The sequence below is a fragment of the Thalia democratica genome, chromosome 8 (genome assembly GCF_965202585.1).
Source record: "Thalia democratica chromosome 8, ktThaDemo2.hap1.1, whole genome shotgun sequence".
NCBI classification, from domain to species: Eukaryota; Metazoa; Chordata; class Thaliacea; order Salpida; family Salpidae; genus Thalia; species Thalia democratica.
Genome location: NC_139172.1, coordinates 34,287,770 through 34,309,834, shown reverse-complemented (window position 1 = coordinate 34,309,834; position 22,065 = coordinate 34,287,770). Strand labels below are relative to the sequence as shown.

The 22,065-nt window shown below is 27.7% G+C and overlaps 1 protein-coding gene and 1 long non-coding RNA gene across 2 annotated transcripts; one reads left to right on the top strand and one right to left on the bottom strand.

Annotated features, from left to right (window-relative positions):
* The first annotated feature begins 8,825 nt into the window (after positions 1–8,825).
* LOC145842677 (uncharacterized) lies at positions 8,826–9,569 on the top strand. Its single transcript, XM_082950150.1, has 2 exons — positions 8,826–9,174; positions 9,427–9,569. Exon 1 carries the CDS (start codon positions 8,859–8,861, stop codon positions 9,153–9,155), a length of 297 nt encoding a protein of 98 aa, XP_082806276.1. The 5' UTR covers positions 8,826–8,858; the 3' UTR covers positions 9,156–9,174; positions 9,427–9,569.
* Positions 9,570–20,773: 11,204 nt separating this feature from the next.
* On the bottom strand, positions 20,774–21,647 carry LOC145842705 (uncharacterized). Its single transcript, XR_014370206.1, has 2 exons — positions 21,305–21,647; positions 20,774–21,005 (listed from the first exon to the last, which is right to left on the bottom strand). It is a non-coding gene; the product is annotated as an uncharacterized LOC145842705 (long non-coding RNA).
* Positions 21,648–22,065: the final 418 nt, after the last annotated feature.

Sequence of the window (22,065 nt, the reverse complement as noted above, 5' to 3'; positions counted from 1 at the left end):
TAGTTTAGCTTAGAAAACTATCACACGCTGTTTTAAAACTAGATTAAATTTTTGTGCTTTTAATCAAATGTAAGTTGGTTTTAATTTTTTTTTAAATGTAGAAACATTCTAGAAAAATTTCTTAGTTTTCATAACTTAAAATATTTTGTTATAGAATAGTGCGGTATGTTTTAAACCAATACTTGTTTAATAAATATTTTAAAACGTAAGTTTTAGCTACACCTACATCAGAACTTAACGTTTCTTGATATTCTTTAAAAAAATACTTTGTTAATTTGCACATCAAAGCCTATATTACAAGTTTTTAAAGTACCCTTTTAAACTAAACATTTTTTATTAAAATCAAACTAGTAAAGCTTTTTTTGGCTACTAAACAATACTAAGTTTTAGTGCTACAACTTTTTAAGTTTAAATGCATTTTATAACTTTATTAGTAGCATTAATTAAGTATTTAATTATGAAAACAAATGTTTAGTAAATAAGTTTAAGAAACAGAACATTCTTGTAATAAGTATTCTTTAAGAAAATTAAATACAAAAACAGTTTTATATTTAAGTAGCTTTCTTCAGGTCATCTAATTTTATTTTATACATAATCAAGATAGTTAGCGTAATTTAAATTTTCAAACGGAATAAACTTTAAAGTTTTTGTATTTTAAGACTTTTTGTTTTTTTAAGTAATCTAATAAACTCAATACACCTCTACACCCTTTTATACATACTTTTACTGACGTACGCTTTCTTATTTAAAGTTTAAATCAAGCTGATAAGTTAAGTAGCCACAGATTAGTTTTAATAAAACTTTGGCTTCACACCTTAGTCAGTTTTTTTTTTTTTTTTTCTAATTAGGTTTTAACGATAATCATCTAAGCACCTTGCTATTTGGTAAAGTTTTAAAAAACGAAGCTTAAGTAGTTCTCATTGAGTAAAATTACATACTCTATCTAGTTTATTATTATTTAAAAAAACAACTTGGTGATTTAAAGTCGTTTTTATACAGTTTTTTAAGTGTTGAACTACTTTTTCTAATCTTTTAGGTAAAATTAGTTTTATTAATATCTTAGCTTCGGTTTGAAGTTTTGTTTAAAACTGCATATGTTTTCGTTTGTTCATAAACAAGATCAGTCATTTTTACGTAACTAAACGTGGCTGGGTATAAGGTCTTAGTATTTACGTTACACGTTTTTTCTTCTATTAAATGTTATTTAAACAATACTCAGTTAGCTTATAGGTAGCTTGTTACGTTGTTGACCTATTTTGCTGTTGTCACTCAAAGCCTTTAAAATAACTTAAAAACAAATAAAAAAGCCAAGAATTTTTTATTTCAAAGTTTGAAAATATAACAAAAACTTTAAAACTTTTAGGATTAAAATTTAACGACTGAAAATAAAGTGTAAACCCGTTTTATTTTATTTTTTTTGAAAGACTTTTTGAAGTACAATATAAAACAAAAAAAAAACAATTAAGTCTTTTTTAAACATTTTGCTTGGTTTTTTGTATTTAAAAGTTATGGAACGTTTACACTTCAACCACTTAAAGCTCAAGTTTATAAGTTTACGTATAAAAAGAATATAGCCAATTAAAATCAGATGTAAAACACATAAGATACTTTTTTCAATCAGGTTTTTATGAAGCAATACAAAAGCAATTAAAGTTCAAAGTCATTTTAAAAATTGTTTTGATTCGACCGTTTCAAATTCTTTAAATGTACTGAAAACGTGAAATTGTAAAAAGAAATTAATTGCTGTAGCGTGTTTTGTTTTCGAACAATCATTCTATAGTTTGTTCATTAAATTTTTGTCACGCTTTCTTTTTTACACAGCCAAATTTAAAATGATGTAACTTGACTCTTTTTAAAATCACAATCGTGTCACACAAGATGATGTAGTTTTTCTTTTTTTGTTTTTTGGTTGTTTTTTAAACAAAAATTTTAATTATCTTCAGTAGTTGAAGTAATTTAGCGAGTGCATATAAAAATTCAGAGCCTTTAAGCATTTAGCAATTTACTTAACAAGTTTACACTTAAAAAGAACTGTGTTTTAAACACACAAAAAAGTAATAAAAAATTTAAAACCTTTGTATTTTTCATGTCAAGGAGTTCATGTACATTTTACAAAAATAAACAATTTTCAAAACCTGATCAATACAATTGAAATAAATCGCAAACAAAAACAATTTCAGGCTAATTACAGAAAAATGACAAGGTTCTCTTTTGATCGTTTATATGAATTATATATATATACACATATATAAGATGTACAGCTGCAAGAACAGCTGTCTCTGAACAATTGAGCCTTCTGCACAAATTTATATATGCATGAGATTCATTTGGCAGGTGAAAGCAATTAGCCGTGTATTACAAACTCATTACATTTATATGAAAACTTTTTATTTTGTACGAGAGTTTTCAAATTGCGCGTAGCTTTTGTTATCATTTTATTTTTTCGAAAAAATTGGGCGCTTTCAAATATCATCAAAACGTCTTTAACATTGATGATTTTATCTTGAGTATGAATATAAATCACTAAATTAAAGTTAATTTAGTAAAAATTTATTGAAATTTGAAAACAAGACTTAAAAAAAAGTTTTTTAAACATTGTTATTTGTTACTTACCGCTATGAAAAATTTGTGCAAAACATTTTTTTTGAAATACAATTTTTTCTAAATCATGTTTTTGTTTTATTTTAGTATTATTTTACCAACTCATGCGTACTATTTTTACAAAAAAACTATTTAATAAATTTGAGTTGTTAAAACTTAAAAACAAACTAACCCTTATTTCAAATCACAACAATAAAGTATACTAGATTACTACCTAAGTAATTAGTAACACTAATAACTTTAACTTTTTTTTTAAAGTATACTTAATATTTTATTGACCTATTTACATAAAAGTAATACTTTTTTATGTTTCAGAGTAAATTATGTCTGGTCATACTAAATATTTGTAAACGGGAAATTTTAATATTGGTGTTTAACTTTTGCCATAATTAACAATTTTACTTTGAAAAGTAATAAGTAATTTGGTAGCTTTATTACATACTAGTTTGTTTTGAACTAAACCTTTCATGTTCTACAAATTAAAAAAAAATCAAGTGTATAAAAAACCGTTAAGATAGCTTTTAGTGTGTCTCACAAACTGCAAGAACATTTACCAATGTTTGGTATATCCTGTTGTATGACTTTATACTCGTATTTTGTTTCTAATAAGTACAAAAATATAACTTGTATATTTTTACTGCCAATCTATTGGCTAAGTAAAAACAAAAATTTTAAACGAACTTTTTAATATAAACAGGAAAAACTCTAGAATTCATCTAAAAAAACTTTATAAGTTAAGAAAAGCTTATTTTGTGAGTCAAGTACAGAAAAAGTTTGATTATTTTATATAGTATTGACGCAGTTTTATAGGTATAAACAATTTTACAGCTTAGTAGATGATGTTTTTCATTAAAGCTACGTCCAATGTGCAGTCATACTTTTGTATGATAATAATGAATTAAGTTCCACTTTTAAACTTTAGCGTTTTATATTTCTACTTACAGGTATTTCAAACAATCAGTCTTTACTAAGCAATACCTTTATGTAATCTTTTTGTACTCTATTCCAACAGCAAAAAATAAATTTAAAAGTGTTTTATATCATAACTTTAACTTAGGTTTTGTATATCAAGATAAACAAGTGGTTTTTATTTTTGATAAGGTTACAATTTTTTTTTATCTATCAATAAACAATACACACTAACCAGTTGAAATTTATACATATATGTATCTATATTAATTAAACCATTAAAAATTAAAAAAATAATTTTCTTACGTAGATACTAATAAGAGTTATAATTGATAAATATCAATAAACTTTACTTATAAGCTAAATACTAGTAAAACACAATATATTTTTTTACTAACCACTCAAATACTAAAGATACAGAGTTTTAACTTTTATAAAAGCAAGCTCCACCTACTCTTACAAATACTTTTAAAAAAAACCATACTTGCTTGTCGGCATTAAAAACATTACAAAAAATTTCTTCACACAACAATCAGGCATTAATCATGTTTTTGACGAAATTATAAGCCGTCTGGGACCATCTTCCACCCAGCTGTTAGTTCTAAATTACGCAAGAACAATAAAGCGGTCGGATTTGTTAACAAGATTTCGCTGAGAATTATTTTCTAACGACTTAATCTTGCAAGCAGTCTCGTCACGATTTCTTTTGTACTTTGGAAGCTGTTGTTTTGTGTTGAAAAAAGTTTGCAAACCTCAATAAAGAAAAGGGGCGAATTTGGGATTGGAACTAGATTAACTAAACCAACGTAGAGAGGTGTAATGAGCTTTCGTAAGAATTCTGGTTATTTATTGAAAAAAGTTCTTTATCAAGACTTAGTTTTTGTTAAGGGGTGAAAAGAGGTAAGTAATATTCAATAAATAGCAAAGACTTTAACTTGATTCTCAACTTAACTTTAAAGGTTGTTGTATTCAATTGTAAGCGTATTCTTTTAATAAACTTTTAACTAACTGTTTTTAGTTCAAATCAAAGTAGAAATTAGATTTGATTCTTTGATTCTTTAACTGGTTATACTTATATTTTAAATTTTAATCTACAATGAATAAATGTACCAAGGTTTTGTTACTATATCTTAACTTCCCTACCTTGACTTTTACCTAAATAAGCCTAAAAAATTTAAAGAGTTGATTTTTGGATTCACAACCTATTAACAAGTTTTCGATATTAACACAGATTTAGTTTTATACATTTTGACAAAACGAAGCTGCAAACAGTTCAAAATTTATCACAGTCATATTGACAGGTCATAACTATCATAAGAATTAATTTTTTTTTCATGTATCAGAGACAAAGGGTCAGTTTATAAAAAATAAAAGTTAAAAATCAGACATTTCTACGACTGAACGCCTCTTTCGCTAAGCAGATTATAACTTAGTTCCAAGTATTAGTCGTAAAAAAAAACTGACATTGCTGAAAAGTCTAATCCACCTCAGGTCAAGCACCAGGCTTTTCAGGTCTGTCTTAGATCTGAAGCGCAGATGGGATTATTGAAAATTTCCACGCAACACCTGTGCCTACGCCCTCGCTTCTTTTCTTCGGCTGTCATGGCGACGAATTAGCGCGTCTTCTCCCCTTTGAAGTGCCTGCTTGTGTCGTCATGGCGCATCAGTGAAGGTTTTTATTTAGTCGTTTTTTCTGAGGCGAAATAAATTGTTTTTGCAGAAAATTGTCACCTGCAAAAATAATATTTGCAAGGCGACAAACCTAATTTGCGTGCAAAAAAAATCTTCAATGCGCGAATTTGAAGAATTGAAAATCGGCAAGTATTGGCAAAAGTAACTCGCGTTTGGAGGCTAAGTATAAAAACTAACATCGCGACGTTTAACTGATTCGTTTATTGTACTTATCATAACGTAAAAAAAAACTATACAGGGCACCGCGTTTAAACTACGTCGTTAGTATTTGACGTGTCTAGTATAAACCAGTTTTCGTTTTAGTTGCTTACATGTTAAAAAAAAACAAGCGCTGTTTTGATGATGGACCCGTTAACAACGTGCAGTCAAATTTAGTACGTTTAAACGAATTTGTTCTTTCTTTCGACAAAACAAATTTGTTTCTTTATTTCTAAATCCAAATCGCAATTCAAACGCGGAAGCTTGAGTTTCGCGCGAAATATTAATAGCTGTTTTCAGCTCGTTTTAATTTTTTTTAACCTGCGAGCTACTTTCTATCTGATAAACAGACGTTTTAGAATAATAATTAAAAATTGAGGTATAACCTACACTTACACCAATTTTTAAATAGTTACTAACTACTGGTGATTTATTACTGCTTTTTATTCATCTCGTTGCTTTAGAATAGTATTTTGCACTTTAAACAAATGCGGCCGCGGAAGGTTTTTGTTATAAAGTGCGAGCAACTTTTTCTAGAAAAACCCCCGACTTGCACAAGCTGCCCTGGCTCAGCCGAACTTTGTGGCAAAATTTATACGATGTACGTCACTAGTGCAAACAAGCAGCTGTTTACCAATGCGAATCCAGCTCCCTTTCTCATACCGCTCGCGGTGATGTCACAGTCATTGTGACGTAAGCAAATAAATATGCACAGCGGGATCCGTACAAAACACCGGTTTGTTGCGACTTTCGGTTGCCATGGTAAGCAGTTGTCGCCAGGGTTGCCAGGGCTGGGTCGCGTGGTCACCTCGCATCTGGTCCGGCCCCTTTCATGTCGTGTCGGTTGCCATGGAAACGTGTGGGAAGAACGTTGCCATGGCGACTCTTTCCATCTGGGCGACGTTGTGAGAACGCTTAAGCTGTGAAAAGTTTTATTTTGACGTATTTTTTTTAATATGAATATTTTTTCAGCGTGAATTACAAAGCTGTCAGCGATAAAATAAGTTTGAGGGTTTTATACACTTTTTAGTGTTTTTTTTTTGAAAAGCATTGCAGAATATGTTTTAGTCTTTAATTTCTGTTGATGGTTTTCGTGTCTAATGTTTTAACACTTTCTTAATTAAAATTATAAACATTTTCTTAGCTAACTTTTCAGTCGTATTGCAGTGCAAGGTAAGTTGCAAGAAAATGAATTAAAGTTTTTTTTAGTGTACAGAAAACATTCTGAAGTATTGGATCTTTTAAAACAATTTTTAAAGCTTTTTTTGGTAATAAGTTGAAATCTTTTTTCAAGTGTTTTGTTACAAGTGAAAGAAAACGTTTTACAGCATTCAGAACTTTATCGGAATTAAAATATATTAGCTGAAAAAACTACTATTTCTGTGTAAAACTGCATATTTACTAGATTAATTTATTATTGATATTATGGCATAGTTATAAAATAATAATTTTTTTTGAATTAAGCACAGATTAAACACAGTTAAAAGAGGTAATAGAAAATAGTATTTATTGTATTGTAAAATAATAGTAAATGTTAGCTTTGCAAGAAAAAACAACCTACTAAGGATTACGACTAAATCATACAAACAAAAGTTTATTTTGAAAACATATTATTTACTAAGCTAAACCACAAAACTTATTTTTAACGCGTAAAAACTGTTGTTTTCGTTAACACTTAACTTACGATAAAAGTTGCGCAAATAAAATATATTTTCAAAACAAGTGCTTACCGCACGAATAACCACTAAACTTATTTTTAGTATTTATAATATCATTTATAATATTTGTTTTCTTCAAAAGAGTGTACAAACTACTTAAGGTGCTCAAAATGGTTTGTTCACGATATTTTATAGTTTTCTCACTATAATTAACAATTAAGATGTTTTTAAAAAAATAAAAATTAGTTACAAAAGCATCGTAGTTTTTTGTATACACTTGCTAATTGTTTGAATTGTGAAACGTGTATGCTTCATTTTCGCTATGAGTGTTATTTGAACAAAACTGGTTAATTATTAAAAATTTAAAAAAACTAACCAAATATTGTTTAATTAGTTCAGTTAATCTACAAAACGATTTTTCAATAAGTTTTTACTACTGTTGCAAGTTTTTACAACTGTTGCAACTTTATACTAGTAAACTCTTACAAGTTTACTAGTATAAAGTAAATTAATCGTGACTTATGAAACACATTTGTTTAAGCTAGCAAGTATTTGAAAGTACAAAAAAACTAAAATTTAGCTGTTTATTAAATTATTTTTTAATCAAAATACATAGTTTTCTATAAATATTCTAAAACTACTTAGAACATAAAAAAAAATATTTTTAACCATTGTGCTTAAACAAACATTTTAACAAAAATTATATTAGCTCAACCTATAATTACTGCTTTAAAAGTAAAATTTTGTATATTTAATTTTATGTATATTTAATACAGAAAAATAAAAAGTTAAAGCTCAAAGCTAATAATGGATTGTTAAAAGTTGATGTAACATTTTTTAGTTGAACGTTTTTTAAATATATCTGACAACTGGTTTAGTGTTTTCAAGTCTATAAGTTACATAAGTCTTATAAAAACTAACTTTAGTCGAGATAAAAATTTTAGAACCAGAAATTTTAGTTTATGTCGGAAATATACGAAGGGTTGACTAACAAGCTTAAAAATAGTTATAATTTGTTTTAAACGTCTAACTTGCAAGAAAATTTCGATTACAAAACGTTTTTTTTTCAAAAATTGATTAACTTATAAATTTAGAAAAAAATCTCAAATTTTTCTCTTTCAAATGATTTTTAAATCAGAAAAGTTTTCAAAATCAACTTTCAACTTTGCAGCACAAAACAGTGTAGGAGCTGCAAAAATAAGTTTTTCTTTGTATTGATTTTTTAGGGTTAACTAGTAAGTTTTTAAAAATAACCGATATACTTTTTTTTCTTATAAAATTTTTGATTATATTTTAACAATTAAATATTAATAATATTAATAAATATTTATAATATTTAGTTTTGCAGCACAAGGCAATCGGAGCTGCAAAAAATGTTGCAAAAATTAATTTTCATTTCTGCAGCAAATCATTTTCGCGTTTAGAGCACTGGCGACTTCAAGTCTGGCTGCGAAAATTTTTCTCACCAAAAAAAAATCTTCGCTTTTCGCTGCAGGTGCGGGGCGCCAGCCAGTCTGGAGAAATCTTCATTGAAAATCTTCATTGTTTGCTTGCAAATCAGGTGCGCTGGCGACTTCAAGTCTGCTCGATGCACGTGCAACCTCGAGAAAATTGAAAAAAAAATTAAAAAAGATGAAATACGAGATAGCGGGTGGTAATTGGGTGGGATAATGTAAAGAAACAACTCTGAGAGCTTGGAAGTAAAAAAGGCGGTTTGTCGCGCATATAAGCGGAGCAGGGCCAAGAAAAAATTATTACTTCAAAGTCTGTAGCAGCAAGCACACAAGCTAAAAACTCAAAATGGTGAAAGCAAGCAAAGCAGTATCAACCAGCGAAAACAAAATCAGCAAAAACTCTTTGGCCATCAAAAAGAACGACGATTTGAAAGTGAAGGAGACGCTTTCGAAGCTGCAAAATATCCTGCCAAAATGCTGCGATCAAAACATCCTGCCAAAGTGTGGCGATGAAGGGGACCAGCTTGAAATAATTCAGCAGGCCATCTACTACATCCGGGACTTGAGCGAGTTGCTGAATAAACCTCAGATTTCAGGAATGAAGAAGATCAGTAATCAGAACATCGTGTCGTCTCCAGTGTGAAATGCAAAATAACTATGAGGTAAATATTACTTTATTGCAGCTATTTCAGTATTGAAATTGTTCAATTAGTAGTTTATGATATTATTTAAACCTTTGATACATTTACTGAATTATAACTTAAAATTTGTTGTATTGTTACTAAAACCATTTAAAAAAAAAATTAAAATTAAAGACACGTTAAAGTTGTATCGTTGAAGTCTTTGTATTTTTCAACAAACCAAAAAAAGCATTTAGTTATGAAACATGTCATTTATGATTTTTCATTTTTCAGACAATTGAAACGAACTTTGCAACTTTCACAAACTTGCCTGATGGAGCAGCTAAACTTTCCACGAGTTTTTTCAGCAGCTATGACGTCACAAACAGCGTAATAAGAAAGTTGTTCGCCGAGTGGAAGCTAGCGCGGGCTGAAAACTGAAGAAAAAATTCTATTTGTTGATTTTTTTGTGTGTTTTCATAACTTTTTGTTGTGATTAAACTATGTTAAAAACAACTTTTATTTTTATGTAATATAAAATTTTGTTAGTATAAAAATTTATATTTTGTAGTATTTTACTAAAAAGAAGCTGAATTTTTTTTTTTTAATTTATCTTCGAATTAAGCTTTTTGATGACTTGCTCGGAAAACTTGTTTAAAATAGAATTGAAAAATAACTCAGGATTTCGTTGTTTAAAACGATTGCTACAAATTTACTCAACTAAGAGATGCAACTTTACTTACCTTTATCATAATAACTAAAGCTAAGTAGTAGCTACCATTTAAAGCCAAAATAATATTCGATTTTTAAAACATAGGACAAAATACGCTGAAAAAATTTAACTTTAAAAGGCAAAGTATTTTTTTTTATTCTACCTTTTGGTATAACCATAAAAAGAACTAAAATAATAATAAATAGTATTAGAAAATTTTCCTTTTTTTTTATTATTAAGTTTATAAATGTCTAAATAAAAAATTTTCCTTTTTTTTTATTATTAAGTTTATAAATGTCTAAATAGAAAGCATTAAGAAATTTAAAAACGTTTTACATAATGATTTAAATTTAAGTTAGCTGTTGCGCTTCAACGTTTAATTTGAAAAAGTTTGATTAAGGTGTATAAAAGATTATAAAACTTTTTGTTTCAAAGTTTGGTTTATAATAATTTGTAAAAAGTATTTAAGAAAATACTTAAAATTTTAATAAATTTTTTCATTATAACTTTAAAACATTATTTTTTTGTTAACGTTTACAAAACATGTAAATATGTTTACATAGGCGCGTATGAGGTTTTTTTTTTAGTTTTTTGTTCCTAGTCGATAATTTGAAGAAAACTGAAATTTAAACAGAAACTAGATCAGCTATTCTTACAACCTTACATTTAAACATTAAATAAATTTTGTTAAAGACTTACTATGGTTATAGACTTGTATAAAAATTTTATATTCATACAGGTATGTACGAAAATATTATGATAGCGCAATACCTTTTTTTTGTGCTATTTTAGTGAAATTTTAGGTACTAGTTTGAATGTGTAGTGTCTATTCCTAAACTAATAAATAATAAAAAAGTTGTATAGATGAGCCTAAGTGTTTTACTTTTTGGTAGTTCCATTAAGTACTTCTTATGTAGTATTTTCAACTACTAAAATTATCAAGTGCTTTAAATACAGTTTTTTGCCAAAACTGCTATAATATATCAACGTTGAAAAAAAGCACAAAATAAAAGTTTCAAATAATCCTACATTTAATTTAGACCTAAAGTAACTTGATAAATCACATCTTGATAGTTTCAATTAACTAAACTAGAGATATTTCGTATAAGTATTTTACTTTAAAATAAATTTCAAGCAGAATTAAAATAGTATTGTTAAATCAAAACAATAAAACTTAATATTTAACACAAAACGTTGTTATTTAAAGTATAAGAATAAAAATAAGCATAAAAATGCTTTAAAGTGGAATACGACTTTATGTTAAATATTGGGTTTTATTGTCGTAATTCTAATCACATTTTAAAACACAACTTTAAGGTTTCGGAAATCCATTAACATTAGTTTTAGCGTATTCTCTAAAATGTAAAATAATATATCAAATGTGATTAGAACTTATTTAACATTTTTTATCTATCATTTAATTTACGAACGATATATGTTACACCCGACCAATTGGGCTAATACTCATTTTTGAACCTGCTAAACTTATCAGCTTAAATTTCACTTAAAACTTTCACAGGTCTCTGAACGCTGAAACGTTTAGAATGATCTTTGTATACTTTATTTCCATTACTGTCATAAATGTTACTATAATTTCTTAATCACTTTTTTGTTTTACGAACGATGCTTGCTGCACCCAATCATTTTAGCTCACCCTAGATTTTTTTTCCATTATTACATCTCTAAACTTACAAGCTTTAAATTCACTTTTTTTTACTCTTCGCACAAAATGCTGAAACATTAAAAATGCAAAACTTTGTATACTTAACTGCCATTTGTTTCAAATGATAGTGGCTGCTTATGTGATCTCGCAGCTGACACAACAGCAGCAGCAGTTTCAAAGCACCTGCACAGTTACGTCATAATGTAGTTTTAAACCTTTTTATTTAAAACTTTTCCAAACTCAGTTTTTTTTTTCTATGCGCAGCTGTTTGCGGGCATTGAAACACATGTGCGTTGTAATTACAAGTTTTCGTTTTTTCTGAAGTGTGCTGCTTTGATATTCGGAATTGCGGCCGAGAAGAAAAAGCTGCGCGCTTGGTTTAGCTGAAGAAAAACACTTTTAAATTAGAATTGTTTCAAACAGGGAGACAGCTTTAATTTAGATTGATTTCGAACGAAGGCAGACCTTGCACCAGAGCACAACTCGCACATATGACAACACTCTGCACCGCAAATTGAATATTCTTTCCCTTGAAAGTTGTGTATCAACTGTGTTGTTGAAACGCGCAATTACACGCTCATCAAAATATTTAAAATATGGTGAATGCGGTGAGCATCGTGATTTATTTTTACCCTTCAAGTTGTTAATAAGTTTCTCCAGAGCGCAGGTGTTAGTTTTTAATTTATGGCAAATCTGAGTAAATACTTCAAAATGCAATTTAAATTATTTGATTTTCGAGCTGTACACAAAAGAATGTTATTGGCAAAATTTTAAGGCAATTATTATCTCTAACTTTTGTATAAAAACTTTTATACAATTAAAATAAATTACCTTTTTATTACACTGAAATAACTGTTTACAACATTTTTATAACTTGCTTTGTTTTTCTATATTTTATTGTTAATTTGGATTCCGTTTCAGAAAATGTTTTATTTGTAATAAAAGTAAGTTTTTCGGAATTTTAAGTTTAGCTATTTTTCAAAAAACGTCTAAATTTAGTTCACTTTATCATTTCAAAGTAGTTTTTTATAGTGGAACTGTTTGAAAATGCTACAAGAAACCTATAAAATTTAGGTAATATTCACGGCATAAAAGAAGGTTAAATTGTAAATGTAGACTGTATTTTGTATATTAGTCATATCTATAAGTTTATTGGTATATTCTTGAAAATAAAAATCTTTATGATTTTTATTTACAGCTATACTTTTCAAATCATTACTTTTTGTTAATAGTTTCTAATTGCTAGACTGTTTACTTCGAACGCTACAAAAAAACTTATAATGATTGTACTTAATTCACAAAGTATTCTCAATTATTAACATAAAAAAGCTTTTAAATTTGTTTTTAAGATACTGTTCCAACTTCTGCACACATTAGTACGCAGCTGAAGACCCATATCAACAACAAAATAAAAACGCTACTCCCAGCTACTATGACGTGTTTAGGCGGGAAACGTGTAATTACAAAGATCCGATCTCCATTAGCGCGACGCGTTGAAACCGTGATGGGAGCCCTGGAAAAGTTCTTTTTAATCCAGAATGCGACTTTCCAAGGAGCACGAAGCTGCATACAGGTCTTTGTGACGTCATAATTGCAAGCTCGCAGGTGTTCCGAGGCGCCCTGATGTCTGCCAATTAGATACGCGGATCTGAAGCTCACCTGCGCGAGCTGATGTTTCGCCCTTGACCATCAAAAAGCGATTTCGCGTTAAATTTTGTTCTATATTGGGTTTCTTGTTGCTAAATTTAATTTCGAAACGACGCTGTTGTTGTTTTGTTGCTTTTTTTAGCCTCGCGATTTTTGTTGTCAACGTTTAAAAATTACTTTTATCATAGTAAAATAAGAAAAACTAAAGTTTTTTAATTTATTTTGTATAGTAAACTGCTAATTCTGAATTTACGTTTTTTTATAACTTTTTATACAGTCCAAAAAATTTTAATCCAAAATTTTTGCTTTTACGAGACTATCAATACTTATAACAATAAACTGAAAACTTATATATTCTTGGTATGTATCTGCGTAAAATATATTTTCTGTTGCATAGATTAATTAGTGGACAATTATTTTTTATTAAAAATCGTCAAGTGCGTTCAAAAATATTTATAATAATACCATACTATTGATACCTATTCATTAATAATTAATAAGTAAAACTGTTTTAAATTACAGCTCACAGCTGTTATGGCTGTTAGAATAAACTATATCTTTTGTGTTCAAACTTTTTATAGTCTATTTTTAGGAGCTAATTTTCAAAGTAGCAACAAACAACCTTTTTTTTTTTTAATTCACCTTATTTAATTTCCAGATCTATTCTAATTATAGTGTACCAAGTAGTACTTTACGACATTTAACTTTGCAGTACAAGAACTGTCATTCATAACAACCAGATCGCTTACTGTTAATAATTAAACCATATGCGAAGGAGTAACAATGATGAAAACAAGAAACAAAGACCAGTATGACTGTTTCAAAAATGTTCTTATACAAACAATTTCAGTAAATAAGTATTTTGGTTTGCTATAAAAATAAAACAATAAACAGTTAATATGTAACGTCCACAATTTTTTTTCAATCTATTGAAAACAAAAACACATTTGAAAATAAACTAATAAGACAAAACTAGTGAAAATTAAATCGTCAAACTGTCGTGTTCCTTAAAATTTCAGCTGATAAAACAAAGCAGATCCGTGTTTATTGAAAGTTTGTTTCCAAACCAAATAAGCTTCAACCGTTTGCTCTTAGCAGCGCAACAAATTTCCTCATTTCAGCTCCCCACTAATATTTTTCACTACCTTCATAGTATTTGTTTTTCACTTTAACCCAGGTGTTACGGCGCCTACAAGTCTGCCTTCGTACGAACATGTGCATAAATGTATTATAAATTAAGCTAATGTGTGTGCGAGCTTAGACCTTTGTTAAAAGAAGAGACCACCTTAAGTTTGATGAAAAGTTTGCAAAGCCACCAAAGCTAATGAAACTGACAATAAGGGTTTTAGGGTTTTTTATTTGATTGAAAATTTTGGTTATTCGGACATTTTTTTGTTAAACTGAAAAAACAAAAGATATGCTTTGCAGGTAAGCATTTGAAATAATTATAAATATTTTAAAAGGTTTATATAATTCGGTAAAAACTATACATATGAAGTTTAAATGTCATAATAAACATAAATCATAAAGTACAAATTTTTGTTGCTTGTTAACAAAACAAAGTTTTTGTACATAATACACATAAATTAAGCCGTAATTGCTTTAAAAACGCATGATAATAATAATAACGCATGATAATTATATATATATATATATATATTACTTTATAAACGAATTACTATATAAACACCCCGACATTTCGCTATCAAAATATCCATTCAAATTTTTATTTTGTTATCGTGTTTAGAATTTTAAACTTTTGGCATCAAACTAATCGTAAATTCTTTAAGTTTAAAACTTGTATTCAAACTCCTTACTTTATCATTTCAATCAACAAGTAGTCCAATTTATCACTACCCGTGAAAATAGCTCAATAAAACATGTCATTTGTGAACTTTCTTATACAGTAAAAAGTGTCCTTTCCTTTTACACTGTTCACCCTCACTTTTGACAAGTTTCATGCAAAAATACACTTTATGGTTTTATGAAAACTTTTCTTTTTTTTTCAGTTTTAGTTTGCCGGTAAAATATTTATTTGTACGCATGAGATGACTCTTTATACTGACGTAACAAGTGTACTGCATGTTTTTATGCAATTCTTACAAAAAATAAAATTATCAAATAAATACTAATTGTCAAATAAAAAGTAACTTAATAAATAATTAGCTGTATCACAAACCGTTTTTAAATTTTGGTATTTATTAGGAAAAAATGTTTTCTAGTACTTATTGTTTATTTTATACGACTGTTATAGAAACGATCTACTGCAAAATGTTTACAAAAAAAAAGCTGTTGAAAGGTAAAATGGTTAACTTTTTTACTAATAAAAAATACAATTAACTTACAACAGCACAACAAACTTCATTAAAACTTTTTTTTTTCATTTACCGCGCTCTATCAAATTTAAGTTACAAAACTCAAAAGATATTATTAAATCTAGGAGTTTATCTACATAATGCTTTAATATTGACACCAAAAACTTCTATGTGTTGTTGGTCGTGCGGTGAAGTTCATTGTTTATTAAAATTCAAATGATAATATCTTATTTTGCAAACTTTCATTATTTACACAACTTTATCTAAAGAAAACTTTAATATTGACTTTTTAAAGTTTTATGTGTTGGTATAAAAAATTATAATAAAACTTCGAATAAAGTTTATCTTATCACAAGACAAATTTTACAGCAGAAAACACTAAAAACGACTTCTTTATAAAGTTATCTGGCGTTTATTACTCGCTCAGTTAATCAAAAAGCAACCAAACAATAAAATGCGCTAATAAAGCTTATCTCGTATCTCGGGCAGCAAGACGCCCGCAATAAAGTCGTCAGATTAACCTACACCACGGCTTTGTGCAAAAAACATTGAGATTTCATGAAAAATCAAAGCGAAAATGCTCGCAGATTACGCTGTGTAGAAATGCAAAGATAACAATTAGGCCGCAGCTGTTCTCGGAAGGTCAGGTAAAGTTTAATTTCTGTTCCGCACCTGACATATTTCCAAACCTCTGAGAAGTTAATAACGGTTGAGCTTACATCACAGTTAAACGGGTTATTGACCGCCGCGAACGTTTTAATTAGTTTTCTGTAGCTCATATAACAAACAAGAATACTTAATGTATAAATTACTTTAAATTTTACAACTGCAAGATTAGCAAGCTGTTTTAATAAGATTTAAATTTTAAGAAAGTTTTCACGGGTTTGTGTATTGTGTTTTATATTAAGTTATATTAAATGATAACTTTTTTTTATTTAATAAGTTAAACTAAAGTGAGTCGATAGAAATTGAGAAGTCGTTGTTAAAAACTCAGCATTTCTCTTAATTGGTTAAACTTAAATAAATATATATATATATATTAAAAGGACATTAAAAGGACAACTGTTAATGCCATTTTATATTTTAAGAGTCGGTAAAATTTAAGCTTTCAAGTTACTTGATATTTGGCAAAAACTCAGGTCGTATAAGTTGAATTTAAATAAATTTATAGTCATGGGTTTTAATGAACACAAATCGTAGGAATTTAGTAAAAAGCATTTCACGAATTAGTTAACGAGCAAAACAAATTAAGCTACTGGCTGAAGTAAAATGAGCCGATAGAAAAGTCTCTAAGCTGTAAAAAAACATACCTGTTTAAAATAATTAAAGTTTAATGCTTGTGTACTTTGAGTATTTAATTTTCGCTGACGACGAATAAAAGGCTTCAAGATAACTAAATAGTATTTAAAACTTTTGTGTTGATAAAAGTTTAGAGTTTAATTGTGTTTTTAGTCCACAATTCAAGAAGTGGTTTTTTTTCTCATGTTATAAACGTCTATGTTTCGTTTTGATTGCTGTTTTGAGTTTAAATAGTAAACAGTTGGTGATAGCTTTTTTATTTTAGTTGTACAGATATATTTTTTTAAATAAGCATGCTTATGATATTCTTAACAGAAATATAGGTTATTACAACTGAGTTTTATTTTAATAAAGTCTATTTGATAAACAATAATTACCTCTATTATAATCAAACAAACTTCAAATCAAACCAAAAACTTAAACTACATTTATAAAAAGTTTTTTTTTTTAATATTTACAGTTTCAAAAATAACTTTCTAGTGTAAAACCATTAAAATTAAACGCGTTTTTTAATTCATATATACTTACAGTTTTTCTTGGCATCTTACTTTTGTAAATATTCTTATTTTAAACACTAAAAACTGCTGGTATAAGGTACTTTTTTAGATATTTTGGTTAGCATAAAGGTACTACAGCTCGTCTATAATTTCAAAAGTTTTCGGTTTAATTTATTACAAAGCAATAGAAATAGACTTTTAGTTCCTACAAAAAAGTATACTAAACATATTTTTTTTATGTAAGATTTGGCTTTGTTTTTTAGGAACAAATCCTTTCTTTGTAACAAATTAAAGCGTTGAGGAAAAAGTATAAATATGGACAAATTGAACGTAGTACTTTTATTAGCTTCACGTTTTCTTCTCATATCAAAAATTTCGAAAAAAAATATTTATTCACGTTCTTTTTAATTTATATAACATGTCGTTTAATGTGGTCAAGTAAACATCTTTAATAGTTTTTATGTTTAACTTTATAAAAAGCTACCGTTATTAAAATTCATTTCTTAGCTTCTCATTAAGATTTTGCAAGATAGTTATCAAAATTTAAATTACATTTGAAACTACAAAAATTAAAAGTGAAAAAGTTATATAACTACTAATAGTCTTTTTGATTTTGTCACGAAATGTTATATGACCTCTTCGTTGAAAATTCGAAAATCTTACTTTTTTTTCTTTAAAAGTGTACAACAACTAAAATGCTAAAAGACTTAAATTATTCCTGCCAAAAATTTCCAATGATTTCAAAAAACAGTAAAACAATTTCTAATGTATAATTTTCGCTTTAAAGCAACAAACTTTCTCAACTCTCTTTTTTCAGCGCAACAATTTTTCCTCATTTCAGCTCCTCACTCATATACTTTTCACTACTTTCATAGTATTTGTTTTTCACTTTAACCCAGGTGTTACGGCGCCTACAAGTCTGCCTTCGTACGAACATGTGCATAAATGTATTATAAATTAAGCTAATGGCAAAAGTTTGAACAAAAGTTTAATTTTTCCCTTTCACGCTTCTTCCGTGAACGACAAAAAACATTGAAAGATGATTCTTTTTAAAATTTACTGTTGCCTCGCTAAATTAAGAGGTCGTTGAGCAGTTTAAAAAAAAAGTAAAATTCTATATAAAACTGCATACAATTTTTTTCTTTTAACAAAATATGTTTATTATTTGATGTGTTGTAGAACAAGTTTTAAACAAGTTTGTAAATACATTTTTAGACAATTAAAGAGTCAATTAAAATTATAAAACTTTATATAGTTAAGTTACATTATTGTTTTAATTTTGAAAAATTTAAGTTTAAAATAAATCAAAGTAACTTTAAACAATAAAGAATAGCACTACAGTTAAAGTATAGTCGTGTTTTGTTTTGTAGAATAAAATTGCTACCTATTTTTAAACTGTTTTGTTGTTGCAGCTTTATGAAAATGGTATTTTTAGTTTTTATGTCCGAACAATTTATAAGAAGTTACCGAAATTTTGTATACTAACAGTATATACTAAAAGTTTTAAACACAGTACTTTAAAAATTTTGAAAGTAACTGTTCAAAAGAGTTATTTATAAACTCTTTTTTATTATTTCAAAGTTTTTAAAAACTTGAACATTTTTAACAATATAGTTTTAAAGTTTTGTTGAATAAGCTAAAACAGATCTAAAAAGTGTTGAATAAGAAAAAAAATGAATGTAGTATACTCCGATAATGCACTCTAAAAAATGTTCTAAGTTTCTTTTTACACAGATGAATAAAAAAACAAGGTTTAAAAGATTGATTTAAGGTTTTATAACGCTTTAATACTTGAAAAACAGAGTAATTTCGTATAATTTTTATCTTAATAGTTCTGAGGAAAAGTTGTTAATTAATCGAAGTTAGTTACATTTGTTATTTCTATTGGATTATTGACTTAACATACTTTTAAAGCTTATTCAACTATTAAGTTTAAACGTTTTAAACTTTACTACTACACATTTTTATTAGTAGCATTTTTTTTAATGTTTAGAAATATTTAACCCCTGAAGATACAAAAAGTATGTAAGCTCAAATAAGAAAGCATTTAAAACTTATATAAACTATTGAGTTATTTAAACACAGCAACTTTACATAATTTTTATTAGAGTTTTAAATTGTTTTAATATACTGAATTACTTTAAAACTTTACAAAATTAAGGTTAACGAAACATAAGTACTTCTGTCTAAAACTACATAACTTTTGTATTTTTTCGTGAAAAAACTTACTTAATACTTTCAGTTATGTAATTACTACCGTTGCTGTTATAAATGATCTACTAGACAGCAGCTTCGTCTAACCATTTTACTTCTTTTCCAGCATAACAGTTTCGACTGCATACTCAAGTAATTACAATTTGAACAAAAATCAGTTTTAATAAAAACTGGTGTGAATGTAGAACATTTTACTTTTTTATGCTTTTATTCTACAAAAAGTACTGCACGGTTACTTAATAAATTAATTTTTATATTTTTCATCTTACTTTCACTTTAATTATTATTAGACTGAATGTTTTCTGTTATTTTCTTTAGAAACTAAATTTTTACATTATTCATACACAACTTCTATAAACCAATTCAAAAACAGTCCAAATTTTTTTAGTTAAAATAATTCTACAATGAAGTTGTAGTCATGGAATTTTGTAAAGACAGAATTTCGAGAAAAATAACTATTTAAATAGTGTAAAGACTACATCACTTCTAAGTCGCCTGTTTTTGAGAACCTTTTAGTTTTAGAGATGAAATAATTTTTTTTCCAAGTTAACTATAATAAAGGTAAAACTATAAATGTTTAGGAGTCTTCAAAGTTAAACTCATTAGATAGTTCAACAAAACAATAAGATAAAGTTCGTATTCTTGTAAACAACTTTAACATTGTATTTACTTTTAATAAAGTTATACTTAGCTAAATAAAAAATTTAAAATTTATTTCACTGCTTTAAGAACATTCTCCTTTCATACTAAAAAACATTATCATCACTCAAAGGTTATTTCAAGTTTTTCACAAACAACGAACAAAATACGTTTGACCGAAGTAAGCAAATAATTCTTTGAAATTCATAACGCACACACCTGCAACGAATAAACATAAAGTATGTTTCCAGGTGTTTACGGTTAAATCATAAATATTTGAGAGTTTGTTTTTGAAAATTTTCAAAGAAAACGCTTTGCCACAGCTGAATAAATTGTTTGTTTAATTTTGTTAATTTTGAATTTAAGACTAATTATGTAATTGAGAAAGTCTTAAGAATGCTTTTTATTTAGAAAGTTGTTGTTTTAAAACAAAAACTTTCTTCGCTACTTTTAGTTTTTTAAGGTGTGTTAATTTTACTTTTTTTTAAGTTCCGTATATTTACTTTTTTTAAATCTATTACTCGAATAAGCAAAATTTTCTAGTTCTTTTTATCAAATTGACTTTAATTTACTGTACTTTTTTTGTAAGTTTTACGCTATTTCCTTAAACTTTAACCTTAGGTATAATGTATATAAAAACAACACAAAACACAAATTTGAGAATTAATATTTTAGTAACATTAAAAAAATGGTAAACAACAATTCAAAAACACTACAAAAAACAATTCATATATTTTTATTCAGTTTTCATTCCGCGCTAGCTTCCACTCGGCGAACAACTTTCTTATTACGCTGTTTTTGACGTCATAGCTGCTGAAAAAACTTGTCGAAACTTCGGTTGCTCCATCTGGCAAGTTTGTGAAAGTTGCAAAGTTTGTTCCGTTTATCTGAAAAATTGTACATCATAAGTGACTTGTTTCTTAATTAAGTGTATTTTTAGTGTTTCATTTAACATCTAATCATTTGAATGATACAGTTTTAAATAACTTTTATGTTTTATTAAACTATATTTTGTTAACTTTTACGTTAAAAACAGATTAAACCTTAAGTATATTTTAACAAATATATCAAAAGCTGATATCTTTTTTGACTATCAACTCAAAACGTGTGAAACAAATAAATATTTACCTCGCAAGAAGTTTAGTATATAGTTTAAACTTTTTAATATCTAAAATAAAATATTTACCTTGTAAGTTATTCTGCATTTCACACTGGAGAAGACACGATGTTCTGATTACTGATCTTTTTCATTCCTGAGATCTGAGGTTTATTCAGCAACTCGCTCAAGTCCCGGATGTAGTAGATGGCCTGCTGAATTATTTCAAGCTGGTCCTCTTCATCGCCACACTTTGGCAGGATGTTTTGATCGCAGCATTTTGGCAGGATATTTTGCAGCTTCGAAAGCGTCTCCTTCACTTTCAAATCGTCGTTCTTTTTGATGGCCAAAGAGTTTTTGCTGATTTTGTTTTCGCTGGAAGATACTATTTTGCTTGCTTTTACCATTTTGAGTTTTTAGCTTGTGTGCTTGCCGCTGCAGACTTTGAAGTAATAATTTTTTGCAGCTCAGCTCCGCTTATATGCGCGACAAACTGCCTTTTTTTTTCCTTCCAAGCTCTCAGAGTTGTTTCTTCACATTATCCCACCCAATTACCACCCGCTATCTCGTATTTCATCTCTTAATTTTTTTTTTTTTCAATTTTCTCGAGGTTGCACGTGCATTGAGCAGACTTGAAGTCGCCAGCGCACCTGACGAAGCAAACAAAGGGAAAATTTCTCACAAGTCGCCTTAAATGATTTGTTGCGCTGCTGATTGAAAAGTCTGATGTTTGTTCTGTGCTTTGATGAATAGCGCATTTACGACCGGTAAAGGCTTTTTAAAAAGTTTATTTGCGTTTATCATTTCTTGCTTTGTTTTTAGCTTAACTAACATATAACTGTAACATAAAA

Coding starts and splice junctions, on each gene's coding strand:
- LOC145842677 (XM_082950150.1), top strand. CDS start 8,859: ATGGTGAAAGCAAGCAAAGCAGTATCAACCAGCGAAAACAAAATCAGC.